The 24,811-nt window shown below is 39.4% G+C and overlaps 1 protein-coding gene across 8 annotated transcripts in view; it reads right to left on the minus strand.

Moving 5' to 3' along the window:
- The window catches only part of SYNCRIP (synaptotagmin binding cytoplasmic RNA interacting protein), a 30,663-nt gene extending 8,586 nt beyond the window's left edge, over window positions 1-22,077 (minus strand). For 2 of the 8 annotated variants that reach the window (XM_019652485.1, XM_019652484.1), the window contains exons 1-9: window positions 21,492-21,576; window positions 19,986-20,145; window positions 19,151-19,269; window positions 18,921-19,028; window positions 16,126-16,515; window positions 6,063-6,198; window positions 4,877-5,082; window positions 2,582-2,731; window positions 1,775-1,896 (exon numbers count right to left, since the gene is read on the minus strand). In XM_019652485.1, the coding sequence (XP_019508030.1) occupies window positions 1,775-1,896; window positions 2,582-2,731; window positions 4,877-5,082; window positions 6,063-6,198; window positions 16,126-16,515; window positions 18,921-19,028; window positions 19,151-19,269; window positions 19,986-20,133 (1,379 nt within the window). In that variant the 5' untranslated portion in view covers window positions 20,134-20,145; window positions 21,492-21,576. Of the gene's footprint in view, window positions 1-1,774; window positions 1,897-2,581; window positions 2,732-4,876; window positions 5,083-6,062; window positions 6,199-16,125; window positions 16,516-18,920; window positions 19,029-19,150; window positions 19,270-19,985; window positions 20,146-21,491 lie in introns of all 8 variants that reach the window. The other 6 variants (XM_019652487.1, XM_019652486.1, XM_019652483.1 and 3 more) reach the window with 6 other exon arrangements.
- Window positions 22,078-24,811: the final 2,734 nt, after the last annotated feature.

The following is a 24,811-nucleotide window of genomic DNA, read 5'->3' on the forward strand; positions in this document are numbered from 1 at the left end:
AAATTTGCCCCCCTCCAGGGGACATTTGGTAATGTCTGGAGACATTTTTAGCTGTCACAACTTAGGAGGAGGAGTTTGCTACTGATACCTAGTGTGAAGAGGCTAGGGACGCTACTAAACATTCTACAGTGCACAAGACAGCTCCCCTAATCAAAAATTAACCAGCACAAAATGTCAATAATTGCAGAGACTGAGAAAACCTGGTAGACTAGGTAACAGTGAAAAACCTGGGGCCAGAATGCCTTGGTTCAAATCCAATTCTACTACATAACTAGCTGTGTGGCTGACGTTGGGCAAGTTGACATCTGTGCCTCAGTTTCCTCATCTCGAACTGGGAAACAGAGAACTCAACATAAAGGAACACAATTAAGAATTAAGTAGGAATGTGTGCTGTAGTTTTTAAATATAAAAAGAATCAATGAATGACTGCAGCAGGTTCAAGTGCAAGGATCACATGCAGTCATCCCTTTTGGCCTGTTCTTTTCAAATATTAATAGATAAACTGACATTCCCCACCTTATATTTAGTATCACCATCCATCTATCAAGTCATAACTGTAACTCCTATATTCATAGATTAGATAATCTAATATAATCTCCTACACTTACATTCTGCCACTACACTAATAAACTATAATCAGTTAATTGTCTTCTGAAAGATATGAGTGTTACTTTTTTTCACTGCATAGAGTATAGAGGTTTGAAATATAGAGCATTAGCTCCTCCCTTCAAATCCTAGCTCTTTGTAGTGTTTTCTTTTATACTTACCGCCAAGCCTATAAATAAAGTATTTATTTCTTTAGTCCTAGAACAAGTATAGATAGGTCACTTGGATAACAATGGTACAAAACATCTCACATAATTTAATTTTATCATCTTTTAAAACTGAAGAAATTGAGGATCAGAACTTGCCAACTTGCCTAACTGCACAGCCAACTGCAGAAACTAGAATTTGATTATTTCCCTGATTTTGAAGTAGAAATAAGAGCGTCCCACCTCTTCTTCTGTATCCCACATATGGCAATGGACAGAAAACTGGCCTGATATAGTTAAGGACAGTGATTATTGTTACTCCATCAAATAGCAGTTACCCCTCTTCTTCCTTAAAACTCAATTACCAATCAATATTTTTAAATTGCAAACTTTTCTTACCCAGCTAAAAGTTTCCCTCACTGTCTTAATCAGCAGATATCCCTTTACAGATGTTATAAAAACATCCACTTAATATAACGCACTACATACATACATACTTGTTTTACCTTAAACTACGTTGTTTGCTTAACTACTCTTATTTCATTTCTCAAAACGCATCTATATGAAATCTTTGGGGAGGCAAGAGCCAATGTGTATTGGTAAAGAAACCTCTCTCTGATACAAAGGAAGCAGGGTTTATCATAATTGAAGGTTTAATATTTCCTACCTCTAAGAAAAAACTCTCTACCCTTTAACCAAATGTATCATTAAAGTCTTTTGGATAGCTAGTACTTAAAAACACATATTCAGGAGCATATTTTGTAAAATATAATAGGAAATATCCTAGATTTTCATTTATTATACAAAATTCCAATTATTTACAATTATGAATATTTTCACATTATGGTCAAAAATAAGAGCTCGATAAACATTTCTAAAGATTCTTGGCATTTCTCTGGGCCTCAAAGCTTTCCAATCTTCTTTGAAAGGTAAAGACTTGTTATGGATTTAACAGGTTTCAGCAACACCTGTTTTTCACCAGTTAATCTACCAACATTAAAATTTATACAACTTTCACTTACATTTGATTCTTTGCTGCTTGCCTCTGAGCTTTTCTTTCTTTCCTTTTCTGATCTGGTGGCTTAGCAAAAACAATTTCAATATTTTCTCCCTCCAAGTCCTTGCCATTCATTTCTTCCATAGCCTTAAAAAAATAGGTATTAATTAATATGAGGCTTTCAAAATAAATGATTCATTTAAAAATAAAAAATCATTAGCATTGACATTGGAAAGAGGAGATAAAATTGGGTTGTTAGGGGCCAAACGAGTGGCTCAGTTGGTTAAGAGCACAAGCTCTGAGCAACAGGGTTGCCAGTTCAATTCCTACATGGGCCAGTGAGCACGCCTGAGCTGAGCTGCCAACAGGTGGCGGGGATGGCTGTAGTTAGAGCATGCGTTCTTAGCAACAAGGTTTTCGGTTCGACTCCCGCATGGGATGGTGGGATATGACCACCCGCAACTAAGACTGAACATGGCACCTTGAGCTGAGTGGCCGCAAGCTGCCAAAGGGCGGCCAGGTGGTGGCTGGACTTGTGAGCTGAGCTAGCTGCGCCCTCTACAACTAAGATTGAAGGACAACAACTTGGCTACTACCCTTTCCCAATTCCCCAACACTGTTCCCCTTCCCCAGTAAAATCTTTAAAAAAAATAGGGTTGTTAGATTTTATTTAAAGATCCAGCTCTTCTTAGTGAGTTATGCAATTTGCTAAGGCCAATAAAAGTTAGCTTGAGTAGATTACCTGATCCCTGAGTTTCCTTCAATATTTTCAAACATCCTGATTACAGGATGTTTAGTCTAATTTAGATGCCTATAATTCCCCATTATTTACCTTGACAGCACCATCTCGCTCATCAAAATGAATGAAAGCATAATCTTTTAGTTTCTTCACTCGTTCCAGTTTCCCAAACTGACTAAATGCCTTTTCTAAAATCTCTTCTGTTACAGTATTGGCAAGGTTGCGTACAAACAGCACTTTTACCTGGAATTTAGAAAAAAAACAGAAACTGCCTATGTATTTCCAAAGGGTTCGACTTCCAAAATGAAAACACCCACCCTGCAAAGTTAACTTTATTTACACCCATTAGAAGAATATCAGAAATATAAAAAAGATAGACTAAGTTTTCATTTGGGTAAATACCAAGGAATGTGACTGTTGGGTCTAATGGATAAAAAACCTGAACAGACATCTCACCAAAGATATACAGATAGATAGCAATTAGGCATATGAAGAGATGCTCAACATCATATGTCATTAGAGAAGTGCAAATTAAAACAGTGAGATACCACTACTCACCTATTAGAATGGCCAAACTCTAAAACACTGACACCACCAAATGCTGAGGATATGGAGCAATAGGGAGATTGCTGGTGGGAATGCAAAATGGTACAGCCAATTCGGAGGAAAGTTCGGCAGCTACTTACAAAACTAAACATACTTTTACTATATAATCCAGCAATTGAACTCTTGTTATTTACCCAAATGAACTGAAAACACATCCACACAAAAAACTGCATGTAGATGTTTATAGCAGCTTTGTTCTTAATTGCCAAAACTTGGAGGCAACAAAGATATCCTTTTGTAGATGAATGGATAAACTGTGATATATCCACACAATGGAATGTTATTCAGTGCCAAAAAAAAAAAAAGAGCTATCAAGCCATGAAAAGACATGAAGGAACCTTAAATGCATGTAAGAAAATAAGCTTAATCAGCTATATACTATATGATTCCAACCGTATGATATTTGGGGAAAGGCAAAACTATGGGGACAGTAAAAGATCAATAGATGCCAAGGGTTTGAGGGGAAGAAGGATGAATAGGCAGATCAAGGAGGATTCTTAGGGCAGTGAAACTATTATATATATTATAATGGTGGACACATATCAAACATTTGTCAAGCCCACAGAATGTACAACACTAAGAATGAATCCTAATATAAACTATGGCCTTTGAGTTATAATAATGTGTAAATGCAGGCTCACTGATTTTAACAAATGTACCACTCTTGTGTAGATGCTGATCGTGAAGGGAGGTTGTGTGTGTGTGTGGGCAGGGGATACATGGTAACTGTAGTTTTTGCTCAAAATAATTTTTAAAAGACCACATGCTTAGTTTTTATTAGTCATTATTTTGCAATCAAAATGGAGGTGGTTATTTCCTAACAATGTAAATACCATACCCTTTGAGATAACTGTTTAACATTTATCACTTAATACAGGTGGTCAAAACTAATCAGGACCTGCTTTTAAAATCTTAGATTAAGGGGGGAAAGAGTATTCAAAATATTGTTAAGGTGAATTTTTAATCCTGAAAGCTCCTCAGAGAACAATTATAAAATGTGACCTTTTAGGCTAAGAAACATTATCACTTCCTTCTAAAATACACAAAATAACATCCAAATTTCTTAATCTAAAGTGCTAACCCAATGAGAGCTTAATAGGCCAGAGGAAAAAAAGAATCCTAAGTCTTCTGTACTCAAGATCACTTATCCTTTCAGTCTTCACAATTCTAGCATTTCACTCTTCTCTTGATTTAAGTGAACTAGTTCTATCTGCTAGCCTATAACCAATAAGGTGGATTCTTAAAAGACAAACGGTAGAATAACTTAACTGCAAATTGCACTACTGAGTAAAGTGTTGACTCAAGAGCTATTTGTTCTCATAGGATGTCTTAACTGACTGCTGAAGCAGGATACCTAATAATAGCTAAACCTTGTAACTGCAGCAGCTCTGCGAGGCCAGTACAGTTCACTATTTTTAGTAGAACTTTTAACACAAAAACCATGTAAGCTAATGGCGCCAGTCTCAAAAACTCAAAAGAAATTGCTTAGAATCCAAACAAAAATGGAATTGAACCATCTCCACAGCATGTAGGCTAACTACTGAAAGCTACACAGTTATGGCCAGGTATCCCTGAATAAATTTCTATAATCATTCTCCATGCATATGGTACTATTTCTGGTGTGTGGCCTTAATAAAGAAGACTTCTATCTCACTTTATAAAATATGGTTTAAAAAAGTACACAATCTCTTTTATAAGTTATTTTTTTCCCTATCTAAAGCCTTCCCCTTCCCCCTTCCTCTCGCACCAACCCCATAAAAAATTTAACTTGACTGTCATTACCTTTGCCATAACCTCGGGATCAGGATCTTCTATGGGATCAGCCCATTCAACAGTTCCAACATTTCCCCAGACCTTGACTTTACCACTCATTAACCTACGCCTTGCCTGAGCAGCTGTTTTGTGATCTTCATATTCAAGAAAGCAAAAGCCTCTGTTTTTTTTCTTGTCGTCTGGTTGGTGGTATAAAATGACGTCTGTAAGACCCTCTGAAAAGTAAGCAACCATTCCAGGGTAATTAGATAAAATAACAAGCCAAAAACAAGTAGATCAAAAGGCTTATTTTTCTAATGCTTGAATATCAAAATAAAACAATCACTTATCTTTACAAATTTACCTAATCCATACTTTCAAGTGTTCCCAACACAGAAATCTCCATGAAAAGATATTCGTTTTAATTAGACCTAAGGACTATTCTGCTTCCATTAATGACAGAGGCATAAAATCTTTACATAACAGCTTTAATAAAGTGGCAGTATAGGTCAGACAAGTTAGATATGTTTCTTATTATGCAAGTAAACACTAAAAATTTTTAATGACACTTTTGTAGCCTCAGATATCAATAGCTTTATTTTAAATGAAATAGAATATACAGAATATATATTAGTTATTACATAAGAATTTCAAATATTCCTGGATACTAGTACTGGATACTAGTAACAGACTGATAGTTTGCTGAACATTCTAGGTAGACAAAAATACTTTAATAAAAGCAGCCTGTCATTTGGAAACTTATAAAAATGCTTTACAGTTCAAAGAAACTTCACCATATTAACAATGTATAATCTCTGCTTATAGCAAGAGTACTTGTTAATCCCATAATGTGGAAAATCAAATCATTACACATTAAGCAATCCTACTAAGAATGTCAACTACCACCTAAAAATGCATATAAACACAAAGAAATACAATCTTCCAAATCAAGGGATACACAACAGTGATTCTACAGACTGAATTCAAATCCCAGTTGCATTCCTTACTATATGTAACATTCAGCAAGTTAATTCCAAAAACGCTTTATGCCTGTTTTCCTTAACTGAAAAATAAGTTACCTATCTCACATGGTTGTCGTGAGAGAGAATACAATGAGTCAATAAATGTAGTGTTTAAAACTGTGCTTGTCACAGAGAAGTAGGCAATTAACTTCAGTATTAAAAGTTACACCGCCTTCCAATTAAATCCAACTTACCTGTTACTTTGCTAAATTCTTCAAGAATCTGTTCCTTGGTTTTACTCTTAGGAATAGAGCCCACAAAAAGCCTATTGTTGGCAACCGAGATGCAGACACCAATGTGTTTTCCAGAACGAATTTCATGATTATTATACTGAAAGGGGGAAAAGTACACCATGTTTTAAAAATATTTATCCAAAAGTGATTACAGAAAGATATGCACATCCCATATACAAATGCAAAATCTTTCAACAAATTAAAATTTCAACACTGTTTCTCAAGAATTTATTCTTTTAAAAAAGTTACCATTAAGGCACTGTACAAGAAAATTGTAATCTAAGACAGATATAAAAACTGCACTGACTAAACACACTAAACAAGTTTATTAATTAAATTAATGCTACAAAATTGTCAAGACCTTGAAATTTAGGAAACTTGATAAACCAGGAATTAGGTCTGTAGCAGGTTAAATTCAAAACGGCAGATTCCACATTATCTTAATTTCTACTTAAATCCATCCTGCCAACCAGTTATCCTCATGCAAGGGAAACTGATTCAAATACTAGCAACCTTTCTAAATTTATTTTTCCATCTCCCCTTAACCTCTTATACCAGCGGTTCTCAACCTTCCTAATGCCGCGACCCCTTAATACAGTTCCTCATGTTGTGGTGACCCCCAACCATAAAATTATTTTCGTTGCTACTCTATAACTGTAATTTTGCTACTGTTATGAATCGTAATGTAAATATCTTTTTGTTTTCCGATGGTCTTAGGCGACCCCTGTGAAAAGGTCGTCACGACCCACAGATTGAGAACCGCTATCTTATACAAATTTGCAATAAGGAATTTTTGGCTTCAAACACTTAAGTCTAAAAGAATCTTGTTAGTCTGAATCCAACCCTTTTTCCTGCATTTCATTTTTATTAAGACTGCAATGAAGTTGGAGAAAAACAAATAGACTATAGTGAAAGTATAGAAGTAATTATAAAACTACAGTAAAAAGTAAATTTAATCTTCATGTAGCCATATCCTATATGATATATAGAGTGAAATATTGAAGAGGGAAAATCCAATCTGTCAAAACGACAAATCTACGGATCAGTATTATTTACAAACCAAAAGTTCAAAAGTATTCAAATATCTGGAAAAGTGGATATATATCAGTTAAAACTACCTCAAAATTTCAAGGTAGTGATAATGGTGGTGGCAGCAGCAATTATTGATTAATTCCCCCATATGTGACCTCAAAATCTATCTTGAACAAACTTACAAATAAAGCTATACAAACTAAAGAATCAACATGAACTTTCATACCACTTATAAACCAGCCTTATGGCAAAAGTTCGCAAAATTAAAACCATCCCTCTCCCTATTATTCCCATTCTTGCATAAACAGGTACATAAAAGAAAACGTATTTAGTCAGAAAATTGATTCCTCCCGGTCCCTTTCTCCATCACAAAATCTTCAAAATTAAATATAAAGCTCAAACACCCTTAAGCCGGTTCAGAATAGTTGTACTTTCTACCCTACAGACTCAGTTCACTCTATTCAAGTCTCTGGTCATCATGATCCCAGGATTCTCTGTTCTCTACACTTATGCCAGAGACTTTTTTTTTAATGACAATTTTGCCTATTAAAAAAAAAATCTCAAAAGCTTCCCATCAACAAAAAGATAAAGTTCAAATACTTGGACATCACTTAAGTCTGTCTTAAAATCCCAGCTACTTCCCCTCTCTCTCCATAATACTGTAATCTTAGCTATTTACATCATTTCTCAAACAATTTTGATACTGTTAAGCCTCTGAATAAAATGCTTTCCCTGAAACCTCCATCCAAACTCCTCTGCACACTTGTAGATTTGAACTCAACCATCAAAATACTCTACAATCCCTAAATCCCACAAAGGTCAACAAAAACACCCTTTTATGTTAACACACCCTTCTATTTTAACACAAAGGTACAGTTCTCAACAGGATTGATTTTGCCCCCAAAGGGGACATTTGATAACGTCATTTTTGGTTATCAACTAAGGGTGGGAGGCTTGCTGCTGGTATTTAGTGGGAAAGTAAAGGCCAGAGATGTTACTAAACTATAATTCACAGGATAACAAAAAATTATGTGGTCTTAAAACATCAATAGTACTGATGTTGAGAAATTGTGCCACAGACTGTTGTCTTATAGGATTTATATTCTACTTAGACCAAAACGTCTTAAAACTAGAACTATATGGGTTACCTGCAAATACTAGGGCTATGGTTGAATCCATCATTGAATGAGTTTAGACAAGTAGACCACAATACCTTGTTTCATAAATAAATTAAACTAATATATTGTTTTAAGACGTATATTCCCTACATTTTTTATAATCTAGCATCAAATAGATTAAGTAAAAACTCATTGGCTATCAATTTGGTCATCTAGTCTGTAACTCTTTAAGAGTTGACAAAAACAATTAAAATATCAACAAAAAGAATGGAAAGGACCGGCCGAGTGGCTCAGCTGGTTAAGAGCTTGCTCTAGAATGCAAGCTCTGAGCAACAGGGTCGCCAGTTCGATTCCCACATGGGCCAGTGAGCTGCGCCCAAGCTGAGCTGCCAACAGGTGGCAGGATGGCTCAGGGGTGAGAGAACGTGCTCCTAACAACAAGGTTGTGTTCCAGATGGTGGGCTACACCCACCTGCCACTAAAGACTGAACTCAGCACCTTGAGCTGAGCTGCCGCCCGCGTGGCTCAGGGGATAGAGCACACGCTCTTAACAAGGCTGCTGGTTCGACTCCCACATGGGATGTTGGCTACGCCCACCCACAACTATAATTAAACACAGCACTTGAGCTGAGCGGGGTGGGGTGACCTGACTTGGAGCAGATCTTTTTTTTTTTTTTTTTAAAGATTTTATTGGGGAATTGGGGGAAGGGGAACAGACAAGTTGCTGTTGTTTTGTTCTTCAGTCTAGTTGTGGAGGATGTTGCTTCACTGGCCCAAGATGGCACCATCATTGCGCTCTTCCCGGGTGAGGCAGATCAGTCACCGGCCTCTGAACAGCTGCTCACCGCGGCTGCTGGCTGCTCACTATGGCTGCCAGCTACACATGGTAGCTTATGGCAGCCCACTGCAGCAGGGGCTGCAGCCTACACCGTCACCAGCGACCCATGGCAGCCCAGCCTAAGGTCGAGCTGCCGTTCACCATCTTAGCTGCAGAGGGCAGTGTCACTGGTCCTACCTAATATGTGGGATCCGAACAGGGGCCCTCTGGTGTCCCAAGCCAGTTCTTAACCAATGCGCCACTCGGCTGGCCCAACTTGGGGCTGATCTTGCTGCGTCCTCCACAACTAAGATTGAAGGACAACAACTTGGCTGTTCCCCTCCCCTAACTTCCCCAATAAAATCTTAAAAAAAAAAAAAAAAAGAATGGAAGGTAATACAAAGTATTTTAAGAAACCAGAGTTATTTTGAAGATGACAGGACGTGGTATAATTTTCTCTTTTTGTATTTTAATTTTCCAAATGTTCTAAAAGCAGGAGCCGTTTAAGAGAATAGACCTAAGTTTAAAAAAAAACAAAAAGCTAAAAAAAAAAAAGCTTCTAAAAAATATTAGAATTCTTGGTAATACCACTTCCATCAACATTAACAATGCTGCTTCAAAGTAGTAATGACTATTCCCATTATTATCTACAGAAGATAAAGCTCTTCCCTTCTAACCAATTATTACTAGCCCTGCCATGGTTAATCAAGGCAGGGTAGGTAGAAGGTATATTTAGGATGGCTATGGTCTTTGAACAATATTAATGACATTGAAGATTTGGCAGGATTTATAAACTGTAACTCTTCATCCCTATTTTTTTTTACTTGAAACAATTATAGATAACCCATAAAGAGTAAACTGGCTCTCCAATGAAAATAAACCATTAAAGGAGCAAAGTAGACTCTCTGGGCATATTATTCGAATAAAGCTAAATAAAGTACCTGGAAATAAACACTTCTTGAAGCAATGCCCCATCTTCCATCTACAGATTAATCATGTACTTTCATATGTATATCTGAATTGTGTAACATTTCTCACTTTAAAGACCAATCTATCACCATAAATTAAAAAATAAACTTCATATCCCAGCAGGTGGAAGACAGTGAGTTAGATGGTAGAAGGGCATTACAAAAACTGTCCTAAACTCTAAAAGAGATTCTAATTTACTGATAAACCCTAATTCTCAAGAGTTAGTATATCAGGACATTATGATTAGGTTTCAAAATTTTAAAAAAGTGATGCCTTTCCAAACTCGAGGAAGGTGGGCACTGACGTTAAGAAATTTTAAAAAGATACCGTATTTTGCTGTGTATAATGTAAACTTTTTTGCCCAGATTTGTGAGGAAAAAAATAAGGATGTGCATTATACATAGGTAGTACTTATTCTGTATCTCTATAATTGTTAATTCTTTTACTTATGCAATAACAATATCTGTATGCAAAATAATACCCTGGAATACGATAATCGGTTTTGGTGAACTTGCAATGACGAAGAGCCCTTGGCCTTCTATGATGCATAAATATCGTAAATTTGTTACTGGTACATAAAATTTCTTGTACCATAATATGTCAAAAAATTAATGCCAAAATTCCTTTATAATACAAAAAACAAGTAACTGAATGTAAACAAATAAAAATTTGAATTAAAACATTAAAATGAAAAGTTTTTCCCTGCAAGTTTGGGCCAAACACGTGGGTATACATTATACACGGCAAAATATAGTAGCTTTCAGATCCAGTGCCACAGTACGGTGACCATATAAAATAAAGATGAACTTTGAACATTAATCAATGCAGTTTCAGTATTTCAAATACCAAAACAGGAGTTGTACAGTCTGGAACATTTCTGTCATCTAGGCTCAAAATATCAACTCACTTTTTCCTTCCCTCATAGCCAATCACCACAGCCCCAGAAATTTAGCAATCTCAGATTTGGAATCTGATCCAGAAGTGGCTGCTCCGCGTTAACTCTTCTTAGAGCAGCAAAAACCATTACCTGCCAAGCCTGTCCACTTTATTTTTAAACAATTCTTAATTACAAAGTGTTCTTTACATTAAGCCAAAATTTACTTCCCTAAAAATTCTACAATAAATCTATTTCCTCCCCCAAATGACAGCACTTCACACACCTGTACACAATGTTCATGACTCAATTGTTCTCTATGTTTGGCTAATCATTCCTTCCCTGATATTAGCAAACTAAAGTACCACTAAGAGTGTAACCAAACAGTGACATCCATAACATAATATTGCAGATGTAGAATGAGACTGCGGAATCTAGAATTAAGCTGGAGACTATTCCACTTGTAGACACCATGCTTCTATAACATATAGCTCATGATTTCCTTAGCTTATTTGGCAACTACACCACACTGCTGACTCATGCTACAGCTTGTGGTATTAGTTGTGTATAGGACTTGTCTTGTCCCCACTCAATTCCATCTTGCTTATGTGAACTATCTGTCACAGATTATCAAAATCTTCCCAGATACTATTATGTCATCCGGGGCATTTATCACCACATACACATTCAAATCACCAAACATTTCAAGGGCAGTTCAACTATGCCTTCATTTAAATCACTGGTAAAAACTGGAATAGAACCTACAACATACCACTGCCTACCATTTCTCCCTTCAAAATCTTTCACCTCTCTCCTTTCTATTGCTGCCTCTGCCTCTTCTGGCCTTTATTCTCTTCATCCAAACATCCTTCATTATTCTGCCATTTACATCATGCTACCCACACTAAGGCTCAACATTTTAATGGCACCTTGTTAGCCCAGCAGTCATGACTAATGCCTCTGGCACTGACTTTACACAAGTTTTGTCTCTTCCTTCCACAAAAGTTTCAACTAGAGTCACCTATTTCCTTCAATGTCCTGCTCAAAAATTTTTTATCACAAAGCCATCTCTAACAACCCCAACCCAAAGCAATCTATCCCTTCATCTCCCCATTACCCTTTGAATCATCTGCTTCCACTTTAACTGTAATTAGCCTCTCATGTCTTGTAAACTCTCAAGAGCTAAATCAAATTACCTTGCATGCCCATAGTAAATTTTCATGTTAAACAAACTAAATATTTGCTAAATTGCTACTAAAATATATTGTGCACCTACCTTGTCAGCTGCATCCATCAAAATGGCTGTACACATTACACTGGTGTATACAACCACTTTGGTGAATAAAACCATCAGTAGGTGTAAAACTGTAACTTTTAATGTTTAGATCAACCATTCCAGGGTTTGAAACATAGGCACTATTGGCATTTTCAGGAGGTATCTCCCACTTATGGGACTCTAATGGACACTGCAGCACTAGTGATCCTAGGCTCCAATTCCAGCAGCACACCACACAAATACATATAATACATACTTGCCTGCCCTTCCTCCTGGTCTTTGTGACAACACCAAACACTTATATATGCTTGTAAATATCCTGCGGAGGTGAGAGGGAAAGCTTCATCCCCCATTAATCTACCATAATCCTTTTGACTGAAGGTAGCACAGAATTGCAAATGGAAGCTAGAAAACCTTGGAGTAGCAAAATAGCTCTTGGCTAATATGGGAATATAATAAATTCTTGTGTCATAAATAATGGATTAGATGGCACTGGTCAGCCAGTCAGGTTATCTACCCAGCACCTACTACACAGGGCACTATTGTGTATGTCGGAGAATACAGGGGGAAAAAAGAGCTAACATTCTGATAGGGAGAGATAAGGAAATAATTTATAAAGAAATTCTAAGTACATCTAAGTATTCTATTTTATCACATTCAGGATACTATCATGGGGCAGCTGGGTGCTGCTCAAAGTCAGAAAAGACCTTCTAAGATTGATAAGGCAGCAGCCGTGATAACTGACTGAAGTGTTAGAAAGCAGAAGAGCAGAAGGCAGCCTTGAGGTAGAACTGCTCACAGCTTAGGTGGAAGACAAAAAAGGCAAAGTATGGATGAAAGGGTAATACAAGAGAGTAGGAGAGAGGTAATAAGAAACTTGATCAGATAGGGCCTCCTTTGGAAGCCATTAGAGTTTTCAGCATGGGAATGTTGTGATCTAATCTATGCTGCTGAATGTTAAAAGACTGTTGTAAAGGAGCAATGGAGAGTAGTGAGACTAGTAGGAGGATTCTTCAAATGGTACTTTAGAACGGTGGCAGCAGTGAAGATGGTAAAAAGTGGTTACATGCCAAAAATATTTTGGCAGCAGAGACAGGACTTCCTGAGCTCCTTTTAACACTACCTAAACTACTACATAATGTAAAGACTCAGGCTACCAGGTGACATAATTTGTACTGTTGGCTTAATTTGTTATGTCTAGTTAACAGGTACTTCTAAACAAACCTGGTATCAAACTAAAGCAGTATTACCTCAGGCAAGCCACCCAGCCTTATTTACTCTTCTGAAGACTGAAAATAATTCCACTTACCTTGAAGAATAGGTTGAGGTACAATAGTATTTAAAGGTAATAATGTAGCACCTAGCACAGCTCCTGTACCTTAATAAGCACTCAAGTGGTAGTATCTGCCTTTTCACAAATTTAGATCTTTCTTGCTTCCCTACCTAATCACCATTTAGATTAACTTTTTTGTTCCCCAAAATACAAGGCAGGTATTGGCTGAAAATAGTTTTTTAAGAAGTTTACAGTTGCTTCTAACTTCATGGCTCCTCTTCAGCTGTTAACATCAATTAACCCATTTTTTACAGGTAATTCTGATGCAAATTTAAAATCTACAATACCTTTTAATCTGGGGGGGGAAATTATTGCTAATCATATCAAAATGTAAGGCCAAATACATAAACTATCTCAATCTAAGGTATTCCTCAAAACATCGAAAGTACAGGAAAGCAACAGATGGTGTTTCAATCTTGTCTAATCTATAAGTAATGCAAGTCATACAGTCTCAACATTTGATTACCTATAACTAAACTGACCCGTCAATTAGCCTATATAAAAAAAAAAATCACCTTGGATAGATTTGTCATTCGAGTAGACTCTCATGATATGACACAATTTGGGATAGTTTTCAAAATACGTTCCCTGAGGAATATATTTAGGAGGGGTACTCATTTTTTTAAAAGAAATCTATATTCTTCCAAGTAGCATACTTTCCAATGTTAAACTTTTACCATGTTTACCATTTCCACAAATAAATACAAAGTAGCAAAACATCCAAATCAACTTGAGTTTTGTATTTCCCCAAAATGTTTCATTTCCTCAAAAGTCTTCTTGTCTTTTCTTTTACCTTTGAATTAAGGCAAATCTCCCACTTCTAGTTTCAAGGTAATCCTAGCCACAGTGAATCATCTTTTAAAAAAGCAACAATATGTCTAATTCATCCCATTTTATGTATACCACTACCGTTAAAAAGTGAGTTTGTCCTACACCAATCAAAATGATCTATGGAAATTTTCTGTATTACAGTTAAAAAATTTAACTATATGAGTAAGACTATACACTAAGCCTACCTACACTAATGCAATGTTGGACTCCATTTAAACAGAGGCAACTGTCCAAACTGAAACATATTTCATAATGTGTATTTACTGGAACTTAAAATCATCATGTTACAACTGAATTATATTATCACCTTCCTCTAACGAAGTGTCTTTACTACAAAGTTTCTGGAAATCGTCTAGAAATCAGTTCTAGTGAGGACCCCATAATTAGTGCATTTTGGTAACAAAAATTAAGTAGCCTACAAATGTTGGTATAATGATTCCTTTCAAAAATGTTAATACATAAATTACTTGTAACACTAAGTAACTATACTTACTAAACAAAATTAAAACTTTATATAATAACCTAGTAAATGAAGTGGGTCTAACATCACTGGCTAGATTCTGTACTAGCTTTTTATAGTAAGATACCACCCCACTGCCTTCACAATCATTCTACATTTCTGCATTAAAACTGCTATTTTATTACTACCTGACAAAAGTGTTCTATTCTCTTATAGAGTCAAATCAATGATTTCTAAAGTATCTTTCCAGGACTCTAAATAGTCCTTGATTATACCTGAACTGCTTAAACTAAAATTTGGACAGGTCAAAGGTTACCAGTGAATGGCTCCCTATAGAGCTATACGCCCTCTAAAATAGGAAGCATTCTTTAAGCGGGGGAAAAATTAGCCATGATTTAAAAAGTATTACCCTAACTCCTGAATAAAGAATGCAGAAAGAATTTATATTTTAAAGAAATATATATATTCTTCCAAGTAGCATACTTTTTTAATGTTAAATCTTTACCATACTCAATTACACACACCAATGGCGAGATTCAAGCAATATAAAAAGCAAAGTACACTTTCCTTTTTTTTCCTTAAGGTTTGCCTTAAAATCCAATTTATCTGATAGTGAGGGAAGGAAAAATAAAATTAAGGAGAAATCTGAGGATTTTAAGTTTACTTAGAATTACCCATAAAATATGTAAGGCAGATCAGGCAAATTTAACAAGCACTTGCCATAGTAAACCATTTACATTTCTTGGTTTAAAATTAACCCTCAGCATCTTCAACTACAAAATGTTGAAATTTGTGTCACAAAATTTAGTGAATATAGCTTGAAGAAGAGTTATGAGCCATAAATTGATGCATTAAAATTACTTTATAAAAGTTGTGACAATAACTAGGTCCTCACTTAACATCTGGTATTTTTAAATCAAATATTGCCACTCACCACAAAATCATTTATTTCATTAACTAGAAACTTATCATCACAATGTCTTTGAAATATTTTCGAAAAAGGTATGGCCCAGAGTTAATTTCTTAAACCTTTTAACATTCCTATAAATTTTAAAATAATATCACTAAGCCAGATGTTTCAAAGAACCAATAACTAGGAATCCTGCCACACTACCATAATATAAATCCTGAGTTTGATCTATCTATACATGCAAAGAATATTGCTAAAATGTATACACCGAGAATGTGAAAGGCAATGTCTACCAGCACAGCACTTCGAAAAATGTTTGGTTAACCCTTAGGCATATTAAGAATAACAACCTGGCCTTAATTAAAGATAGTGAATATGAAAACTGAAGAGGAAAAAAAACTTACCAGTTTAACAGCCTCCTGAGCTGCTTCTTTTATACAAAAAGTGACAAACGCGTAACCTCTATTGAGACCTGTGAGTGGATCCATCATTAGACGAAGATCCCATATAGGTCCAGCTTTCTCAAATAATGGAACAAGTTCATCCTCAAACAGATCTCTTGGGATCTTCCCCACAAATATCTGTAAATTAAATATGAAGTAAAAACCATGGAGAGTTTCTTTAGGAAACCAGACACCTGTGCATTTACCACAAAAGATACAAGTTTTTAGTTTCTTTACCTCAGTGCCAACAGAAGGCTGCTGACCTGAATAAACGGAATCTGGAGGTGGTCCCCCATACTTCCTCTGTCCAGTGGTTACATCAAGTGTGTAGCCTGTTCTTTCCAAGAGTGCCTTGAAGAATTCAAATGTCATTAATACATTTAACTCACAAGACCACAGCCATGCATTCAGCAGTTAAAAATCATAATCTTGTTCAAACCATTTATCTTGGCAACATTCCCTACAAACAGGTTTCTAGTGTCTGTTTTAGAATTTCCCCTTAAATGTACACTTGTAATAGCCCTAATTTATAGTGAAAAAGCTCAGAGTCCTGTTCAAATTATCTTGTCTAATTACTGAGTAGTACTTAGCAAACAACAAGAAACTAATACTGACCCATCAACAATTTTCAATATGGTGTAGCTATTCTGCTAATATCTCCTTAAAAAAAAAAAATGACTACACCTAATTTGGTTGGGTTTAATTGTCACCTGAAGAAGGAGCTGGATAAATTACCTCTCCCAAGTCTGGATTTCTTGACCAATAAATTCTCTATATCCCACACTCCTAGGTACACATTGCCATTCTGCACATTTCGCCCATCTTTATATAAATCGCGCTCCTCAAACTAAGTCCAGAAATTTAGGAGCTACAGGAAAAATAACCTTACTCATTTGACATTCAAGTGCCATGCTTCACAGAATGTGGATCACTCAAAAAAAATTTTAGCAAAAATGACCGAAAACTTTACAAAATTCAAACAATGTGATATAATTTCTACATTTTATCTCCCTGAAAGTGATCTGTTAAAATTTACACAACTTAATTTACTCAGAGCATTAGGAGTTTCTCTTCATCCCCTATTACATGCAAAGTGCTAGAAAAAAGTAGTCCACTGTTAGTCTAAGGAAAGAAACAAGAATTATTCCCCTTCTCTGCCATCTCAAACCACAAAGCACAAAGCCAGTTCTCTAAATAAAACCAATCTAATAATTAGCTGATAAATTCTGAAATGAAAACAAACACCAGACATATGACAAAACTTATCAAAACGTTAAATGATTTGGGGGGGGGGGTCACCTCACTCTGAAAATGACTAGACAGATTTTAAACATTTTCTACTCAAAGAACATTAAATATTTATGAAAAAACAATGTAAATGACAAAACCTCTATTCCTAAAGTCTAACAAAAGAGCCCACAAAGCACTACATATTTTAAGCAGTCTTCTTCTGTTATACCCAAAGGTTTGCAAAGTGTACAACACTGGGTTAGTACCAAAAATAAACTCAAATCTATTGCTATCACATAAACTAAACTATTAAATGGTTCATCTTCCCTTTTTCCCATATGCAACCCCTATGCTTCTTTTACCTTAATCTTTATATGACCCAAATAATAACTTTTATGTCAATCCCTAAAAACAAAAAGGAAAAACTTATTCCCTCTGTTAAACCACCTTAAAAGTCTCTGCCTTGTCACAATTTAAGTCACGCTAGCACAAGCCACTCCCTTTCCAAAGATAGAACTGAAAGTCACAGAAATTAAACTAAGTTTTTAATAAAATGTTAATTCTAACTCTCAAATGTAGATTTAATTATAATTGATAAAATTTCTACCAAAAAAATGATATTGCTAGGTTCAAACACAATTCATTCACAGCTAGACCTATGAAGGCCTCAAATTTATGAATGACATTAACAGCTAACTCCATATTCCAAGCTTTGCCCTTCCCATACCATTTTAAAACACCACCCAACACCTAAAACTGTTCTTAATAACCGCTTTTCTTAAACCATAACCCTTAGTTCAAGAGCACTGACACACTGCATTAAGAGCACCAGGCTTAAACTAGCATGAACACCACATTTTCTATGAACTAAAAACTACATAACTCAAATCCAACACAAAGATCAAAACCTAGTTGAACCCGTTTACTGTTCTACATGACCTCAAAAAAAGCCTTCCACTCCTAGCCTCAGTTTCCTCATTTACATTTCCACATTACTTTTAGAAATGAACAAATTAGCCTTAATAACCAGTATACTAATGGAGGGAGAAGAAGGCACTGTTAAAATTCTAAATCCATTTTATTTGAGGGCCTGAATGTCCATCCTAAGAAAAGCAGTCAACTGCTAAATGTACACTCTCCATCAGCATGGGGTGAACTGATTCCCCCTTGCATTTTGGTTCCACTGTCAGTAACCTGGACTTGCAGCTTTTCAAAAAGCATCTAAAGCATGGTAATTGTATTTCTTTAAATCTTTTATTTAGAATACCAACAGCACAGATTTAACTTCAGTAGCTGAGTAACAAGAAAAAAATTAAGAACCAATTATTTTAGAAACAAATAGTTAAAGGCATGAATGAACCTTTTCAAAAATATAATTAGAAAAGATTAAAAAATTATCTCATGGTCATTAACTCTCAATATTTTAAAGAAAAAAGAAAAATTCACATTCAAGGAATATTTACTAAAGCTAGAAATAGTTAAGCTTTAATACTGAAGGGAGAAAAAAAAAGTTTTTTAAGTCATACCTTAATTTTTGCCTCATCTGGTCCTTTGCTAGAATCTGCTACTTTGGTCCCCTGTTTTTCTCTCTGCCTATAAGTCTTCATGACTCCACATAAAAAGGCACTTTTGTTCTGTAAAGGAATTTTCCAATTATATTTAATTATTTTATCTGTATCTACTTAGATCAAACTTAAACCATATCAAACTACTCAAGTTTTTTATTCTTTTTACATTGATATTTCATTAACATTACCTGAACATGAGAGAGATCACTGTCTTTAAACTGCTGAAGAACTGCCAATGCGCCGTCTTCATTGAATTCTTTTAAAGCTTCGATAGCTCTTTCATCTAAATCACTATGTGCAACCAGCCCTGGAGGAGAGAAAACTTAATTAGTTGTCAACTTTAAATATTTTTGGAAAGTTGTTTTTCGTTGTTGTTGTTGTTGTTTTTTAAAGAAAATACCACTGTTTGCCAATACAGGTACTTGTGTGCCAACTAAGAATTCTTCAATTCCTCCTACCATCTATATAATGAAAAACACATACTTTGGCCATTCTGCAAACTAAATAAGGCCTCTCAGCCACACTTACAATGAGTCAATTTTCTCTTGTATCTTGTTCTGTGTCTAAGTCAGTTCTGAACACTAAGTATATAGGTTTACAAACTCTAAAATCAACCAACAAAATACCAAGCATGACAAGTGAACCTCTGCTCCACTTCGAATGACCACTAGAAAAAACAACAGCCACACCAAGACAGACTACAAGTCTATAGTTACCAAAATATTTAACTTGAATCCTACTATAAAAATACCCCCAAAAGTCACATGGCCTGCTCCCAACAGCTGTTGCTACCATCATATACTGATCCATCTGGCCAGCCAGCCTTGACCTCCTAACCCTTCCTTCTTCCCTCCCTCTACATACAGTACACCTTAACCTCTAGTTCACAACTATCACAACAAGGCAAAACAAAACTCCAGTTCCCATACTTATTGGAAACCACAAAAAGTTGCTATTTTAGCTCAAAGCCAGAAATCCAATAGAAAAATTTCATAATATAATTTTGCAAGTGTTAGTTCTTACCTGCAACGTAAATTTCATCTAGTTTTTCAGCAACTTTCTGTGGTAAACCAGCATCAAGCAATGTCTGAAAATTTTCTGAATGGATAACTGCAGAAGTAGTATCCATGGGCTCTTCAGTACCATTTCCATTAACATGTTCTGTAGCCATGTTTCCAGAGATCTGTTCAAACGCAATAAGCAAAATTAAACTAGTATCTTCAAAAAGGGTAGAGGACAATATAAGAGCCCCAATCTTTACTTTCTCTACCAATGTCTACACCAGCCAACCTGAGCCTCCCTTTAAAGAAGCCTTACTTTAAAGTCACTATCGCCTGACAAGCCTGATTTGGAGCGCGGGGCACTTAACGTTTTTCCTTAGCACCACCCCTGACTCACCTGCTAACACTCCCTAGGAAAAACCACATTACAAATGGAACCCAATCAGCACGAGGACCAGCCAGCGTGCCACATGCAGCTGTGCCCATACAGAAAATTAGGTGTGTGTGAATAAAGCAAAGCTGGGCTTTTCCCTCTCAAAGGTAAACCCCCAAAGTGCGCGCTTTTCCCGCCTGCCGCTTATAGATCAGTAACAACAGCCAGCGAAGAACAAAGCGCTCATACAAGCTACCTTCCCACCACCCAATATCTCCACCCTTCACCCCCGCATCCCGAAGCCCGCCCCCGACTCCGCACCCAGAGGCAGCTTCACCGCCGCGGCCACCAGGAGCCCATTAGAAACACGTGCTCTGCGCCTTCAAATGTCCTACAACTTCCTCCAACGGAAACCCACCAAGTCCCAGGCCAAGACGACCGTCACCTGCTCCCAACATCAACCCAAAGCCGCAGTCGGAGTTCCGGGAAAGCATCAGAAGCACAATCTCACCCCTCAACACTGAGGACGCGTCGGCGCCAGGCCACAGGCTCTCCCCGCCCCCCCAGCGCCGCCGTCTCCGCCGTGACACATGGCTCTCTCCGCCCCGGGCGCCGGCGACCCCCGGCCGCCCGCCTGCCCCGCCGAGACGTGAGCCGCGACACGCGGCTGCAAGTCCCCCACCCCTCTCCCGTCCATACAGTGACTGCAGCGCCGGGCCAGCTGTCCCACCCGGGGGCCGGGGCCAGCAACCTGGCGGCGTGAGGGCGTTCCGCGAACTGCCCAACGCTGACCAGACCGCGAGCACCACACAAGCCCGCCGCACGGCTGCGGGACAAGACCGGCTCCTCTCCGCCCACTCCCGCGCCGCGGCGACGGCCACGACAGCACCAACTCCGCGGCCGCTCGCGGGCCACGGGGCCGCCTCCTCCCTGGAGCGCCGCAGACAAAGCCCGAACGGCAGCAGCACATGGAGAAGAGAAGGAAGTGGCGGCGCGGGCCGCGGCCTACTCCCAAGCAGCCCCAGTCAACGTGCTCCTCTCCCCCTTGGAATCCATTTTCCAGAAAAGCCGGTTTCTCCCCGCACCGCCCTCCCCCAGCTCACTCCACAATGTCACAGAGCTCCCCTCCCAAACCCGGGTCCTGGCGGTCGTTACCTCCCCGTTGGGCTGCGGCGGAGGAATCCTGTCCGAGGAGATCGGGTTGCGGGAAACGCGTGCTCGCTGCTCCCTGTGTCCGGCGCGAGTGGAGCTGTTGTAAAATGGCGGCCGAAGCTCACGCCGCTGGCAGCAAACCCGATCCAGTTCCACTCGCCTCCGAGCGCGCTCCCGGTGCGCGCGCGCGCCCCCGCGTGACCCCCCCCTTCCCCTCCCCTCCCTTCGCGCGTCCGCTTCTCACTCACTACCTCAGCCCCTGCCGTTCTCCAGCTCCTCCTTCTCCCCTTGCCACCACCACCACCAGCCTCCGTCCGCCTGCCTCTCTCGGCCTTTCTTCTTTCCCTTCTTACTCCTTTCCTTCACCGCTCTCACTCCTGTCCGCGGCCGCTCAGGCACGAGTGGCCGCCTTTCCCCTCCTCGCTTGCACGCTCACTCCTCAATCCCTCCCTCGCTCTCTCGGCCCCGTCCCCCAGTCCCTGCCGAGTAGGCTCCTCTCTTTCTCTCTCCCGCGCTGACGTGACGACGTCGCCTACGACTGGGGACGCGCGCCTGCGGACTCCGCCCTCGCGCCCCACCGCCTCTGGTGCTCCTCATCCCGGGAGGGACGCGAGACCCCGCCCTTCCGCTCCGGCGGCGGCGGAGGGGCCAAGTGAATGAAAGGCCCGCCCCTTCCCTCCTGACACTCCCCCTCCGTCTCCCCTCCAGGCGGGGCGGGGCGGGCCGGCTCATCGTGTCCCACTCGTTCTCCTTTGTCAGGAGACAGGCATCTCCCCACCCCACCCCCTCCGCGGCACCACGCGCACGCCACCCCCACTGAGCTCCCACAGGCCCACCCCCGTCCCGGGCCGGCGGGGCACTGGGCGGGGGGACGTTTGGAACTCGACCGCAGTCCCTTGGAGGGCACCCACCGGTCCGTGCGCGCCCGGCCCCCGCCCCCGCCCCCAGCGCCGCGGCCGCGTAGCCGGTCCAGGCGGTGTCCACGCTGCCGCTCCTGCCCCGCGCTCTCTTCGCTCGGGAAGCTGCAGGCGCACGTGTCCCCCGGGGCGGGGCGAGGCAGACAATGGGGCGGCGGGGGAGGGTAGCGGCGCTGAGACCCGCGGACCTTTGGTTAATCTGGCTGACGGGACTCCAGTGCGGGAGTCGTGCCGGGGAGACCCGGTCTCTCTAGCTGGACAGTGAGACCTCCTGGGGCCCCGCGCGGCTTCGCCTTCACAAGAACCTTGGGCAGAGGGAGGGGCATCCGAGGATCAGACGAGGAAACTCCGGATGCTTTTGAGGGTGAACGGGGTTGGTTCCAGTGGAGCGAGGAGCGGCTCCTGCCTTGGGATGACACCAAGGCCAGATTTGGAAGCGAAACCGCCCGGTGAAGAGTTGTGCAATACTCCATTTCAGTCCCTGGCCTTTTAAGCAGTTAAAGGCTTCCTCAAAGCACAGTTGGAGCAACTAGAAGCAGCACAACGCTGAGTGGTTAAGGTAGCTGTGAGGAACATAACCTGTTTCTTCTCAAAAAATCTTGGCCACTAAATCTTACATGAAGTGACATTTCCTTTGTGACCGGTTTACTAGGTACACGAAAGACAAAGGCATTTGAATTTCAGACGCGATATGGATACTAATTTTATCCAATGCAGCTGTAAGGAAAAATAGTGTACTATTTAAAAACAAGCTTGTTTCTCTAAGTAAGCTCTATGCTATGACCACAGATTTGTGGTTCGAGAAAAAGTTAAGTGAGCACTCTTCAAAGTGCTTAGTTTAAGCACATAAAATGCTAGGCTATTTTCATAAGCTCCTGGGTCAAAATATGAAATACTTGACCAAAGTACCATCTAGCCAACCCAGTTATCAAGGATCTGAGATCTCCACTACCTAAAATCCTTACTATCGGCCAGCCGAGTGGTGCGTTGGTTAGGAGTTGGCTTGGGACACCAGCTCTGAACAGTACGGCCCCAGTTCGTATCCCACATATGAGGGTCAGTGACGCTGTGCCCTCTACAGCTAAGATGGTGAACAACAGCTCTACCTGGAGCTGGGCTGCCATGAGTCGCTGGCTACAGCGTAGGCTGCAGCCCCTGCTGCAGTGGGCTGCCTAAGCTACCATGAGTGGCTGGCAGCCAGCGTGAGCTGCCAGCGGCTGGCGTGAGCTGCTGAGAGCCTCCGTCCAATGGCCAGAGAGCAAATGCCTCACCTAGGAAGAGCACAATGATCACACTACCAACAGGGGCCAGTGAAGCAACAGCCTCCACAACTAGACTAAAGAACAAAAGGACAGCAACTTGTCTGTTCCCCTTCGCCGATTCCCCAGTGTTTCCCTCCCCCAATTCCCCAATAAAACATTTAAAAAAATAAATAAATAAAATCCTTACTATCAAACATGTACCTACTATGGTATTCAGGTAATTCAGCAACAGGAATTTTTAGCTCATAATCCAAAAGTTAGTAAATAATGTTATAAACAAAAAACTCAAACCAAACTGCTTAGTATAAAAATATAATAAAAATAAGGTAATCTTATCGATCGGGTGTTGACAAACTTTTGAGTTGGAAGAGCTGCCAGGAGTCAGCAAACTGCAGCTCGCGAACCACATGCGGCTTTTTGGGTATGTACTTGTGGCTCTGAAGTAAAATTGAAAATGAAAATAAAACTATCATAGTTTCATTTATAACATTTTTAAAGGATATTATTCACATAATGGTGTTTCCCTGTTTGTTTTATGGCTCTCAAATAATTTTTAAATTGTTGTGAGGGACAGGATTGGCTCTTTCAGGAGTCGGTAAACTATTGAAACAGAACATACCTAAAGCCCCACATGTGGCTCTCAAGCCACAGTTTGCCGACCCCTGTTTTAGATTAAAGAATTAAAATAATAGATTTGAACCATTCAACGCTTTTTATTTAGACCTTCCTGGGCAATCAACTTCCCTTTAAGAAAAAAAAAATGCTTCTACCTAGGCAATGCCACATGCCAAATGGCAAAAGATTCCCAAAGTCAAATTTCTAGCTCTAATTCCTTTATCTAATCACCCACTAGACCTTTCTTTGGGCTTCAGGCACTCCAAACGAACATTTCAAAAAACTGAGCACATGTTCTTTCCCTAATCTTCCATCTCGAGTTCCCATCTCAAAGAACATCACCCACTTGCATCTAGCAGAATTACTTGGAAACCAGAGCCGTCCAGGACACTGACTTCTCCCTGACTACCACATCAGTTAAATCAAGTCCTGTTCATTTTATCTACCTAGTATATTTCCACTTCTCTCTATATTGCAACCATGGTACAAGGCACCATCATTTACCATCTGAACTAATGATATATAGCCT

Source organism: Hipposideros armiger, unplaced genomic scaffold (assembly GCF_001890085.2).
Source record: "Hipposideros armiger isolate ML-2016 unplaced genomic scaffold, ASM189008v1 scaffold_180, whole genome shotgun sequence".
NCBI lineage: Eukaryota > Metazoa > Chordata > Mammalia > Chiroptera > Hipposideridae > Hipposideros > Hipposideros armiger.